The sequence below is a fragment of the Chenopodium album genome, chromosome 11 (assembly GCF_948465745.1).
Source record: "Chenopodium album chromosome 11, dcCheAlbu1.1, whole genome shotgun sequence".
Lineage (NCBI taxonomy): Eukaryota > Viridiplantae > Streptophyta > Magnoliopsida > Caryophyllales > Amaranthaceae > Chenopodium > Chenopodium album.
Window position 1 is genome coordinate 59,365,599 of NC_137844.1, and position 13,422 is coordinate 59,379,020.

Genomic DNA, 13,422 nt, shown 5'->3' on the forward strand with positions numbered 1-13,422 from the left:
CTACCCGTTTTTATGCATGCATAACTGCATAAGTACGTGAATAATTTCAACTTAGAATATTGCACCGATTGATATTATATAATTATATATACAATATACCTCAAAACTTAAAATTTTAAATTTGAGGAATATTGGAATACTAGTATAGAAAAGAAAACAGTCTATATTATTTATATACCACATTGATAAATTATAAATAGCGTGTGCAAGGATATTCAACAGTAATTAGATACTTATAACTTATGGTGGATCTTACATAACTTAGTCAAATGTTTTGAATAGTTATGAAACCTTCACGATAATTAAAAATTCATAATCAAATCAATGGATAGGACAACATTAATATACTCCATACATAAAAAGATTAAGAAAGAAATGATTAATAGCTACATACTATTAAGCATTAATAACTATAAATCTATGATCGATGTAATGATGTACTAATACCACTTTAAAGAATATATTCAATCCTTGATTTTTTTTTTTTTTTGACAAATATTCAATCCTTGATAAATGATACTCATAATATGAAGTACTCGTACTTGTTTTTTGAACAAATTCTTGATACAGTAGTGGGGCTGTTTGGTTTTGTTGGGGTTAATAAACAAAGAGAAAGGAATGAACAAACCTCATCCCCTTTGTTGCTGTTTGTTTATCACTTTTTATCATTTCCTTTACCCATTTTTATTTTTAAATTCACCTTAATTTGCTTTATACCACCCCTTAGACTTTTCCATTCCCTTTCCTTAGCCACCCCTCCACCACCACACCCACACTAGCCACCACCCTTTTACCTTACCCCCACCACCCAACTACCACCCGCCGCCCCTCCCTCGCCATCGCTGCCCCTTCCCCAACCAACGCAGCCTACTGGTAAGCCCTTCCTTCCCTTAAAACCTTCCCTCACCACACAAATAACTCATTCTTTTAACTTTCCAGCCACCACCCAGATACCCTTGAGGGTTTCGAGGGCGGGAGAGGGGTGGTCGGCAATTTTTACGGGGAGGAGGAGGAATTTCTAGGGTTTTTAGAGGGTAGGGGAAAGTTTTTGGGGGAGGGTGGGGTTTTTGGACTGCGAGGAAGGGCGACAAGGGGAAGGGGAGGTGCAGCGAGGGACGGCGAGTGTGTCTAGGTGGTGGGGTGGCCGGGTGATAGTTGGAAAGTTGAAGGAATGAATTGTTTGTGTGGCTGTGTGGTGGTGGACTGGTGGCTTCATTCCTTTTATTGTATTTTTAAAAAACAAATAATGTATCACTTGGAAGGGATTTTCATTCCATCTCTTTCATTCCCTTTGATCATTTTTACCGAATTGAAATTACTTTTAGTGAATTGAAATTATTATTGCTGAACTGAATTTTTTATTTTTTTTTACTGAATTTTTATTATACGGAGTTTTTTATTTAAAATTACTAATTTTCACTGAACTGGATTTAATTTACTGAACCTGAAATTAATTTTACTGAATATTATTATTATTATTTTTTTTTTTTATGGTGAAGTGGTTTAATCTAAATTTTTTTTATTCAATAATAACAAATATTGTTTTTCCCCTGTTTTTTTTTTTTTAATACAAATTTCCCCTGTTTTTCTTTGCTGCTCTTTCTTCACCAGATTCTTAACGCTGTCACCGGGAATCATGCGGAAACTCCGGCAAGCTATCTCTATCACTCGTCTTTCTCTCTCTTCACTACAATGCCATCCAAAAATGGCGTCTTTAACACCCACCAAATTCCTTCCTTCTAGAACCCTTTCGAATCTTCTTGAACTACCACTTCCGACTTCTTCTTCTTCACTGCGTTCTTTCTATGCTACTTCTCTTTGCAATTCTAGAACTTTCTCTACCAATGTAGTCGACGAATCTCAAGTTCCCGCGCCCATCGATTATAGGTATTCACTCTCAATTTTCTCTCAGTATGTTGGAATTTTTAGAATTTAGGTTTTTTTTTGGGGCCAGATTTAGCTAATTAGTTAGGGTTTTTAGGGCCAAATTTAGTTAATTAGTTTGGAGCTGTGGAGAATTGAATAGGGTATTGTTTTTGAATTTTAAGTGAATTAGGAAGTTGCTGCTTTAGAATTTTGATTTGGGTTAGTTTGAATTTGAAACCCTTTTTGTTGTTGGAATTGAAAGTATACATTTTTTTTGTTTATATAATTGCTGTGCTGCTGTTTGAAGGTTTTTTTAGAGATTATTTGCTATCTTTTATTATTAAAGATTTTTTGTTTAATTAGATGAAAAAGCAGTTTAAGAACAATGCAAATTCCTTATTACTAGTCACTGATGCTGTTTGTGATACTAGTGTATATCAATGCGATCATGATGATAATTGATGTGAAAACAGTTCTGTGCTTCAGGAAGACGAGTTTCATCGGCTAGCGGATTCCACCATACATCATCTGCTCGAGAAACTCGAGGTAATTATTAGCTGAAGTCTTTTTACAATGGATTTCGTGCCAATTGTCATTTAAGATATTAAACGCATTGCAATGGTTGTATGGCAAGTGGGAGTGTTGGTAGCTGCATAGAAGTTATGTGTTTTCTCTTGTACTGAACTTAACAAATGAACCATAGTTTAATGAAGATTTAGTGTAGTTATGGCTGGCTCATTCTTTTCTTGATTGGTGGAGATTTGAGGTGTTCTTTTGTGTTATGTAACTTCAATCTCAGTTAAGGTCTGCCTTTCTTTTGCAAGAGCATGTGCCCTTTTTGGTCCATTAAATTTTCTCACTGTAGATACTTCATTTTATTCCAAAGGTTTGCGTTAGGTTTGTACTGCACCCAGCTGAAGCAGGCTCTATAGAAGCTTGAGGCCCCTGATAGATACATATTTTTATATTTATGGTGTTTTTAGGTAGTTTGAGTTGTACGCATTCTGTGATTTTTTACTTTAGGGAAAGCTAAAAATAACAAGTTGTGTTTGACAGCAAAAACACGCGAAGATATCCTGACATAGCATGTTGTGAAATCAGGATGTTTGTTTCTAAAGGACTTGGGAGAAGAAGTAAAGAGAGTTAATGACTAGTAAAATCAATTGATGATCTGCCAATTATAGTGGGCTGTAATTTGGGTTCATGCCAGTTATGGAATTGATGGAGAACAATAGAGACATCTGGAAATTCTACATATATATGAAAGTTACTTATGGACGTGTCAAAAGCTGCTTTGAGATCATAGCCTGAATAGAATAGGTTGTTGAACTTGTACAGAAACTGCACAATGAATGTTTTGGCATAATTGAGTTGGTTGTCTATATTTTTTGTTTTTTATCTGCAATTTTTGGAGTAAAGGATAGTCATAGGGGATATTTTCTTGGTCAACAGCATCAAGGTTCATCGGTTATCTGTCCTGAAAATTATTGAACCTACAATTTGACTGCTAAAGCTGCAAGTAGTTCACAATAGAGACTGTTTCTGCTGACCTTCAAATGGTTATGATTGTGTTAGCTTTTGTTATTCCTGTAGCTGTGCTGAAGCTCTATTTGTAAAGTGCTTGAGCTTGAGCTTGAGCCTTGAGGTGCTCCAATTTCTAGAAGCTAGGATGCTATTTATGTATAGGAGTTCATAGCTTTTCATTTCTGCAAAATACTACTGAGGATTATTATATCCGTTAGTTTTGAATTTTTTGAGGTGGGTGGTGAGATATGGAGTACATATAATTGAACAATATGTCAAATGCTCTTTATATGTCTGTCTTCCGCCCTCACTCTTCCCCAAGTGGATTTATATTGGAATTTTTTTTCTCTTAAAACTCTATAAATTTTCTATAATATTTATTGACTGGACCATTTACATTTGTTTGGAAATCCCTTGGAAAGCTTGTATCAATTCTGATTTGTGTAGTTATCTTTATTCCTAGAAATGTTCCGGCATTGAATGTTACCAATATCTAGAAAACCCAGGTCTTCAGAGGCTGGCCTGTGCATATATATATGGATAACAATTGGATGAGAGCTCTGTTGACCTTGTCGTCTTGTTTGATCTTCTCTCTGCCCCTCAATTAACACATTAGATTTTGTTCTTTTGATAGGAAGTAGAAATTTTATTTGTAAGATCTTTTTTTTAAAAATTTGTAAGGAATTATCTGCAGTTATTTTTGTTGTGAATTGATAAGACTGCCCTTGTTTAAATGTAGCTAAATACGTTGGTTTTTTTTCCTGAAACTTTTATTTTTAGATGAAATAACAAAGGCTAAGAACAGTGTATGCTTTGAGTAAAATAGAGTATGGGTATCGATAAAGTATTGATGGGGTGGAAGAGGTAGGAAGAAAGTATTTTAATGATAGGGTTATCTTAGAATTGTGAAATTTATTTTGTACCACAAGCAGAAATGTGAATATATCTGTATAGGAATGGATAGAGTTTTTAGTAGTTGATTAATTCGTGTAATTGCAAAAGTCAAACCTATCCTTGAGAGAAGAGTCCCTTAAGTCCCCTTGTGTATTTCTAGTAAAAAAAGTACTGATACTGACCATAGACCAAATACGCGAGGCTCTATCACACATTCAATGTTGTTAGAATGAATTAATGAAATTTGTTACTTGGTGGTTAATTGGTTATGATCTCCAAATTTAATGTCTGACCCTGTGGAATGGACATTTGGGTTAATTTATGAACTAAGCTCCTAGCTGGTACGGGAAGTTTTAGATATTAGTTTATCCTTTTAATGGAGTTTAGGCCAATTTAGGATTAGTTGCCAACTTCTTATTTTGATAATCACAAGGAAAGCTTAAATGTAAGCTTGTAAAGCTGAAGTGGTCATTAGACGTGTAAATGAAAGAGAAAACAGGAGGGATATGGGATTATACAGACATTTGTACTTTCCCGTGTGGAATTCTTATGAAAGTTAAGGATTTTTGTACAGTGAACTTGGCAATAAATTGATGCAATAAGTATGCTTGAGAGAAAGTACTAGTCTCCATAAGTCCATAGTATAACTTGTTTTGTATAACTGGTGTTTAGAAATTTTCTATGTTACCTTCCAGGCTTCCAGCTCCTTGTCTCCCAAGTGTTGCTATATCAATGGCTGGTTGTAATTTTTCAATCACTAGGCTAGACTATGTGGTGCAGGATGGTGTTTCATTCTGTTAAAGATTTGTGAATTTCTTGTCTGGCTTGAAGTACCTAAGGATGCAGATGCAGCTTTGCAATCCCCTTTTGTCCCTAGGTGCGTTAAGAGAATCCTATGAGGCATCACCTTGAGGTGTGCTATGTATTGTATCTTTGTTACTTGTTGAAACACTGAAGGTATGTGTGCTTCAAATGGTTTTTGTTTTAAATTTGCCAGAAACTGAGTATGAAAGTTTTTAATTTTTCTGAAAGACAACTTTTGCTGTTATCAGCTGGTTGTTCTTTAGGTCTACTACCGTATGTGACCATGGAAGAGAAAATGGATTCCTTTATTTAGCTCACTGTTTTACCATGCTGTACCATCACGCCTTTTGATTGAACAGCCATTAGGGTGTTTGATTCACGGCTATTGATTGGTATAAATGCATATTGCTAAGCTATACATGATTTTATCTTAGTGTTTGATTTGACATCTGTTCCTTATTAGTTTGATTACTGAAGACTTCTTGTAGGTTACTATCTTGTGAAATTTATCAGAAGTTAGAATTTCCCTTGAATAGGGATGGCAATATGGTTACATAGGTTTTATTTTGCTAAATAGAATGTGAGGGGCGGTCTTTATTATGTCGTTGACATCATTGCTTTATTATTGTCTACAGTAAGATGAGCAATAGCGGTAAAAATAATAAAAATAACTTTTTTAGTATGCAGTGCTCAAGTAGACGCTATATAGTATGAGTATGATTATTCTATAATTCTATAGGTATGTACGCTATAAGTATGAGCAATGCACTGTTAGTAACTGTGTGCAACACTGTATGATTCCTTATGGGTTTGATTTCTTTTACATACGGAGTAGTACTTTGTACTCGTATTTGTTTTAGCAGTCATGATGCTTTAGGAGAAAATCATAATATGATTTAGTTGCCAGAGACTTTTTGTCAATCTGAGTTGCTATTGGCAATTTGGTGTGGAATAAAGGATTTACGTTCAGATTGGTATGCAAATTTGGAAGCGATTGACAAACTCTTATTATTGAATGCAAAGTAGAGTGGGGATTGAGAAAGAAGAATTTAATGGGAACAAGGTAAGAGAGTGTGAGGACAGAAAGAACATATGTATGAATGTAGAGGAAATGCTTTAGGGGAAAAAGGAGTGTTGAAGTCTTGAAGGAGATAGAGTTAGGGGTATAATTTAGCTAACCTAATTGATGTGTGTGTGGTATGATCCTAGTGTCAAATACTTGAAGGATATAATTTTTAATGACATTATATGCAATGTTTGGGTCTTGGAGTCCATTCTGAAACTCAAAAGGTCTTTGAAGCTTATACAAACTATAAGAATATTGAAGTAAATTAAAAAAAAATAAAATTGTAGGGGAGGTTGGGGAACTACTTTATTTTGTTGAGTATGTTATAGTTGTGGCGTTATGGATTGTTACTATGAGATATTTTTCGGATTAAGATTTTTTTTAATCGAATCTTCACTTGCAACTCTTGCCAAAACTTAATCATGATGGCCCACATTAAAACTCCTCCTTTCCTTTTTTTTTTTTTTAATCCGGAAGTCTGACATCTAGGGAGTTAATTTCTTCTGCTTGACCAGCAGTCTTGGGTGAATCCCACATAATGAATTGTTGCTCACCTTGAGACAGGATATATCACTTGAGGACTTGAGGTAAAACAAAAATGTGGTGGCATGCAGGGATTTGTTTTTATTATGTTATTGCTTTCGAGGCATGACATTTTGAGATTAGTGGAAAAATATGGACTTAAATAATTGCTGTTTAGGACCTTTAAGACAAGGTATGTTTGATTCAGAGGAGTATGGGGAGTTTCTTTGGAGCTATGGTTTTCAGAGAATTATGTGGTATGGGTGGCTAGAAATTTTATGTTCTTCAGAGATTTAGTGAATTTTCTATTTTTACATCGAACTGTTGCTTCCTCAGCTTTTGTGACATTTTCTGCTATTATGTGTGTGTGTGTGTGTGTGTGTGTGTGTGTGTGTGCGCGCGTGCGTGCGTGTGTGTGTGTGTGTGTGTGTGTGGGTGGTTAGTGGTTGGTGAGTGTGTGTGTGTGAGTGAGTTTTTTTTTTTTTTTTTTTTTTTTTTTAATTTTTTTTAAAAACGAAACATCTGAAGAAAAGAAGTTGAAAGAAATAGGACAAAAGTTTTTATTTTTTTTATTTTCTCTTTTATAAACATCGGTGATTTAGATTTAGGGTGAAAATGTGAAACTTAAAAGCGTATCAACATATTTTGACTTGGTAGCACTGATTGACTTCTTCCTTTAAAAATGGAAAAATGAATATCAATAATATTAATACGTAGCAAGATATTTCTAACTTGGGCATGATCTGAAAAGGCCTTCTGTATTGACCCCATTGGTTCTTCAGTGCGCTGGCATTTGGATTATAATTTTTATAAGACTGTTGTTTATCAGAAGTGGTAGCCTCTTATCATTTACTTCTTGATTAGAGCATTGTCCGTACTTTGCTTCATGTGGCCCAACCATTAGAGTGGAGTCTTTTGCCCTTATATCCTATCATACAGTATCTTGTTGTAGCATCCTAACTAACTATATTGGCCCTATATTTTACTGGACATTTAGAATCATCAGTGTAGCAGAGCTAATGGCCATTCTGTTGAGATTCAGATATAATGTGTAAGGGATTTTTTTTGACTCAAATGTCGATATTCCTTCTCTCTGTCAAACATGTTATAATTTTATGGTTTACATCTTGAGAAAATTGGTTGATTTCCTTTCGAAAGTTGCTCTCCACAAGCAATAATTCTACTCTATGTTTAGTGAAATTTTCATATAAATTGATATCTGCATATATTGTCTCTGTTTTGTTGAGATCCAATGGATTTTCCTCCAAATGTTTTTCATAGTTGGAGCTTTATGTTGGCATATCTTTCAAATTAATGCCATTTGACAAATATTAAAATGACCACGAGGGACTCCCTACATGTTCACTTCTCTTCAATTTTTATTTTATTTTTTTTTCAAATTTGGTTCGAAAGCGTGGATTAGTCTTCAGTTTTAGGAAATTTTCGACCTTTTCGGACCCGGAAAGGATCCCCCGAGGCAATTTGGGCGGTTGAAAATGTCTGCTTTGCCTTTAAACTATCAATTTAGCTATTTATCTATATGCCTTCTTCATGGGCCTTTATGTGATCTACTAATGACCGTATATGGGTCCAAACAACTTTATATGACCTCTGGATGCATCCCCTACCATTCCTTGAGTTTTTGATACTAAGTCCCGAAATCTCAAAAAATGGTCCGATTTCATGTATTATAGCCTTCGTATTCGGCCTTTGGAGAACATTTTTGGATCCAACAAGAATATGCCACCAGGTGCTTCTTGAGGTTTCCAAAGGGCCTCGAAAGGCTTACTTGGTGCCTGAAACCATCTTTTTCATGCCTTGGCTTATCCTTCGTTGTTATGTCTTAAGATTCTTTGTCTTGGCTTTGTTACCAACTTACATTGGCTTGGTCTTGCGTTGCCTTGGCTTATGTTGCCTTACCTTAACTAAGCCTTGCATTGCCTTGCTTTGGCCACTTGCCAAAATAGGTGTTTCTTAGGGATGAGTTTATTTTTCCTCATCCCCATGCCCCATACCTAGGACATGGGTGTGCAATCACTTGCGCAGCAGCGCCCAGCCCTCATGCCTAGGCGTACCTTGGCTTGGGCAGCACAGCAGTGCCTATGCCTTGGCTGGGCAGCAGCATCAGCATCAGCATCAGCACCGCAAGGGCGTGGGCATGCTCATTGGCAGCGGCAGCCACATCAGCATCCTACATGGCCACATTTAGGCATTGTGCCTTGGCCCTCCCTCATACTTGGAATTTAGCACCCAAGACACAATACTACCCTTGTTTAGCCAAACATAAGGGGAGGTGGGGAGAGACCCATGGGTATACCTTTTTCAATATTTTCTATCAGTCCCTCTCCATGACAGATTCAGGTTTCTGTGCGGTATTCTACAGAAAGGATGAATTGTTGTTGGCGTAATTGATCATATTTTCTGTAAATGTATGATTTTCTCTGTTGACTGTAAATTCTCCTGACATTGTCTTTGTTGTCTAACTGTATCTCCTGTCTACACTTGTGAATAAGACCTTATTATCTCCCTTTTTGTTTTCATTTTTTATTTCATGACCTTCTTGGGAGGATATTTGGAGAGGGGAACACCCATCTTCTTTGTGCTATTAATGTTTGGGATTTTTGTTTACAAAGGCATCCTTGCGATAGAGAATTAGATTAGCTCACTTTGCTTTTTGAGGGTGTCAGTGTGTCACACAACTGTCAAAGCCAGAGGATAATAGAAAGTGATATGGGATACAATGGACACCTTTTCTTGCAAATCTTCTGATCTGCTTATTCCCGGTCCATAGATTTATTTGAAATTAAAAGTTTCTTTGAAGGCGAGAGCATTTGTGTGGACTTTTGTGCTGGGGAGAATTAAATGCTCTAAAGAAAATGACCACAGGATGGCTATTTCTCTGGATATGTGCATGCTGTGTTGTACCAAGATTGAGATGTGCTCACACATATTCCTACATTGTGAGATGGTTAGTAATGTTTGGTAGAGGCTTTTTTCTTTGCTTGGGGAGTACCAGGTATCTCACAGACTTATCTGTTTCAAGTATGCTTTGTGGGATTTGGAAGGGCAAAGGAGAAGAAATATATTGTGACAAAATGCTTTTGTGGATATTTTATGATGTTAGTGGTTAGAACGGAATGTGCGAATTTTCTGGGGAACTGCTATAAGTGTGGCTGTAGGATAGGACAATTTATCTAGATTTTCTGTGGGCTAAGACCGCAGAAGAATTTAAGAGTTTCTCAGTCAGGGAAATTCAATGGAACTGGGCTGATATATAATCTGTTTTCTGCTGCTGCAAGTGCAATTTGTCCCCTGTTCTTGCACTTACTGCTACTTGGTCATATATGAAATATATGTTTTCCTGTAAGCTTTGGTTTATTCAAAAAAGTATGCCAGGGCCTGTGTTATCTGTGCACCCTGTGATGCTTATGTGTTTGGGTTTGCATTGATTGGTTTTTAGATTATATATTCAAGCCTTTGGTTTATCTAGGTATATTTGATTATTGACATGGCTTTCATGCTTGGCAGGAATATGGTGATAGTGTTGATGTTGATGGGTTTGATGTAGATTATGGGGTAAGAATTGTTTTGCTCCTATAAATTTTGTATTGCACCCTAGCATGCCTACAAATCCCATATGGAGTGTTATGTTAAAAGAAATTTTAATTGCAGAATGAAGTTCTCACCATGAAACTAGGGGATCTGGGCACTTACGTGGTGAATAAACAGACGCCAAACAGACAGATCTGGTTGTCTTCTCCAGTCAGGTAATTAAGGACATAGTATTCTTGCTTACATTTACTCCCTCTTTTGTATTACTAGGTATGATAACAGCTGCACGCATATTGTGAATACTACTATCTTAATTAATGGTACACTGTTATAATTAGCTGACATAAAATATTGTGCTGGTATTATAAAGTGGCTTTTAATTGACATAATTATTGTATATGACTTATATTGAAACTAAAAGAATGGATAATTAAATTTTGAAATAGTGGGAGTAGTTTCTTAGTCTGTACCCAAGTACAATTGACTAATTGAGATTAAATGTTGTTCGTTTGTGAAAGTCTGATTTAAACTATTGCCCTTTTTCCATGGTAGTTTGTCTTTCTTTCTTTTTTTTTTTTTTTTTTTTTTTTTTTTTTTTTTTTTTTTTTTTTTTTTGGTACTTATGTCTCTGGGTTTTGCATCATATGGCTCAGTAGGTGATTTTTTACTTGAACTGTTTAAACAAGATAGGCTCTTGTTACAGTTCATGATTCACCTTCAACAATTTACGTTTAGTTGTCTGCAACCCTCTTAGTTTTATTGTCAACACTTTTAACAATGCCTGTCCAAATTCACCTTCTAGACTCTTTTATTTTAGTTGACACGTTATGACTTTTGACACAAATAAAGATCAGCCCATTTTCTTTGAATACCCCCTATGAGTTTTTTTGTTTATTTTTTTTCCAAAGCCTCTGCCAGCCTATTTAGATGCCAAGTTATTCCCTTAGAAAATTACTAGCTAGAATGATTGCCCTTCAAAGCTTGTCAGTTGCCCTCGAGATGGACCCAATCATGCCTGTATAGTCTCTCAACTGATAAAGTTGGTATATGAGGATAATGATACACGAAAATGATTGTAATAATGCTGCAACAATTGAAAGAATGACCATGAGAACCATATTGAATCATTAATGAGCATTCTCACTGATTCCTGTGATAAGGATTGTTTTGGGAGGTGGAAGGGGAGGGAGATGCAAATCAGACAGGATAGAATACCCCAAAAAATTGAATTTTTAAATCCCCTACCCACTACAAAAGGAATTGGTAAAGGTTATCTATTTAGGAAATTGCTGCAGCATCTGTAAGTTCTCTCATCTTATCAGTCATTAATGTTCTGTATGGGCTCTAATACATTTAACTGAATAATATACATGAATATTTGAGTATAGACTAATTGCTTCAATAGTTTTCTGATTATTATTATCATGGGTTTGGGCAGATTAGGCATTGAATGTCCTATATAGTTCTCAAGTCTAGTAATTAGAGGCTATTTTGTTATTCTATCCACATAAATGTATCTTTGTCTTCATTTCTCAATGCTACGCATTGCAAGCAGCTTTCTGCTCACATATCTCCATAGTTATGTATTTGTATTTTGTAGTTTGATGAGTGATGCTTATGTCCATAGAAATTATACTTCACGCTGAGCATCAATGTGCCATGTGAAAGCAGTTCCCCATACTTCCGATATTCTCTGCACTTGTTTGTGTTGGGGGAGAATGATGATATCCTCTCTTACACTATTTGATTAGTCCCATACTTTCTGCATCATGTGTTATAACTGTTATTAATTTCACTCCCACTGCATGAAATAAAATTCACAAAAACCATGCAGCAATGTCCCGAAAATGTTGCCCCATTCCCAAAAATGCTAGTAGAACATAATTGGATTTTCCACAATATCCTCACTAAAAGTTTACAACTATCAGATACGGAGTAGGATTTTTTTTTGGTGAAATTAGCTTAGTTAATTTTTTTTATTCGGAGTCTAGCATCCACACATATCTATGTGCATAAATTTCCTTTTTCTTCCTACTGTTCGTCCTAACTTCTTTAAACACCCAAGCTTTTTAATCTTCCCTAAACAGACCTTTTGAATATTATGTTTCAGTGGTCCATCAAGATTTGACTGGGATCCCAGCACTCAAGCCTGGGTTTATCGTCGAAATAAAGCAAATTTGCTGGGAATTTTAGAGGTCGAGCTGAAGCAGCTGTGTGGTGAATCTGTCAACCTCTCTTAATCTTTTTTCATATATTTGTGTTTTGTCCGTGGAATGCAACACCACCTTTTTGTGAGGAACTTTGTTATGCAACTAGGTATACCAAGAGATAGGTATACCTAAGGGCTAAGGGTATAATTTTTTTTTATTTATTTTATTTTTATTTTTATATTTTATATTTTTTATTTGTTTATTTTGCTTATATGGAGCTCTCCAAAAAATGAATAAAAAAAATATGCATATAAGAATTTTTATCTCTCTTTTATTTTGACATAGTTATTGAGTAATTTTTTTTCTACAGCTGAGTAATTATTACCAGTAACAAGTTTAATTTCAGGTTCTTTGGCATATTCTTTATTCTTACCTTATTTTTTAAAAAGCTTCACACAAGGAAGCAAAAACTTTTAATTTACATGGTCCTTTCTTTCCTCCTAAATTCCTGTGCATTTTTTATTTTTTAATTTTTGGATAAAACTAATGTGCACTTGCCAAATTTTAATGAAAATCTGCAACCAGCCACTCTCATGTAAATGATGTAATGATTCTATGCCTTAAATTTTTTAAATTAATATCTAGTTTTAAATTTCTTGGCGTAAACGAAGTGAGAAATCCAATTTTTTTTGTATTTTGTATTACATAAATAATGTACAGATTGTATACTACGTTTGGCCATGAAATTCTATGTAGGGCTGCCAATTGGAAGAAAATGAGACATATTTTTATTGTGGTTACTAAAACAGCACAAAAAATACTCATCTTCTTACTTTCAACAATTACAAAATACTGTATTGGGATCAAACTAGATTATCATTAATATTACGGAGTACTTGGTATTAGTATCCAATGTGTGATACCAAGTATATGATACGAGTATGATCATTTCAAAGGTGTACATTAGTAATAGAATAATATGTCAAAGGTGTAAATTAGTAATAGCATAATACGTAGTGAAGGTAATTTATCTACGTCAGTATT

At 35.1% G+C, this 13,422-nt stretch overlaps 1 protein-coding gene across 1 annotated transcript; it reads left to right on the forward strand.

Moving 5' to 3' along the window:
- Positions 1-1,024: 1,024 nt before the first annotated feature.
- LOC145569478 (frataxin, mitochondrial-like) lies at positions 1,025-12,712 on the forward strand. Its single transcript, XM_081628822.1, has 5 exons — positions 1,025-1,887; positions 2,340-2,412; positions 10,205-10,252; positions 10,349-10,443; positions 12,339-12,712. Exons 1-5 carry the CDS (start codon positions 1,637-1,639, stop codon positions 12,466-12,468), a joined length of 597 nt encoding a protein of 198 aa, XP_081484948.1. The 5' UTR covers positions 1,025-1,636; the 3' UTR covers positions 12,469-12,712.
- Positions 12,713-13,422: the final 710 nt, after the last annotated feature.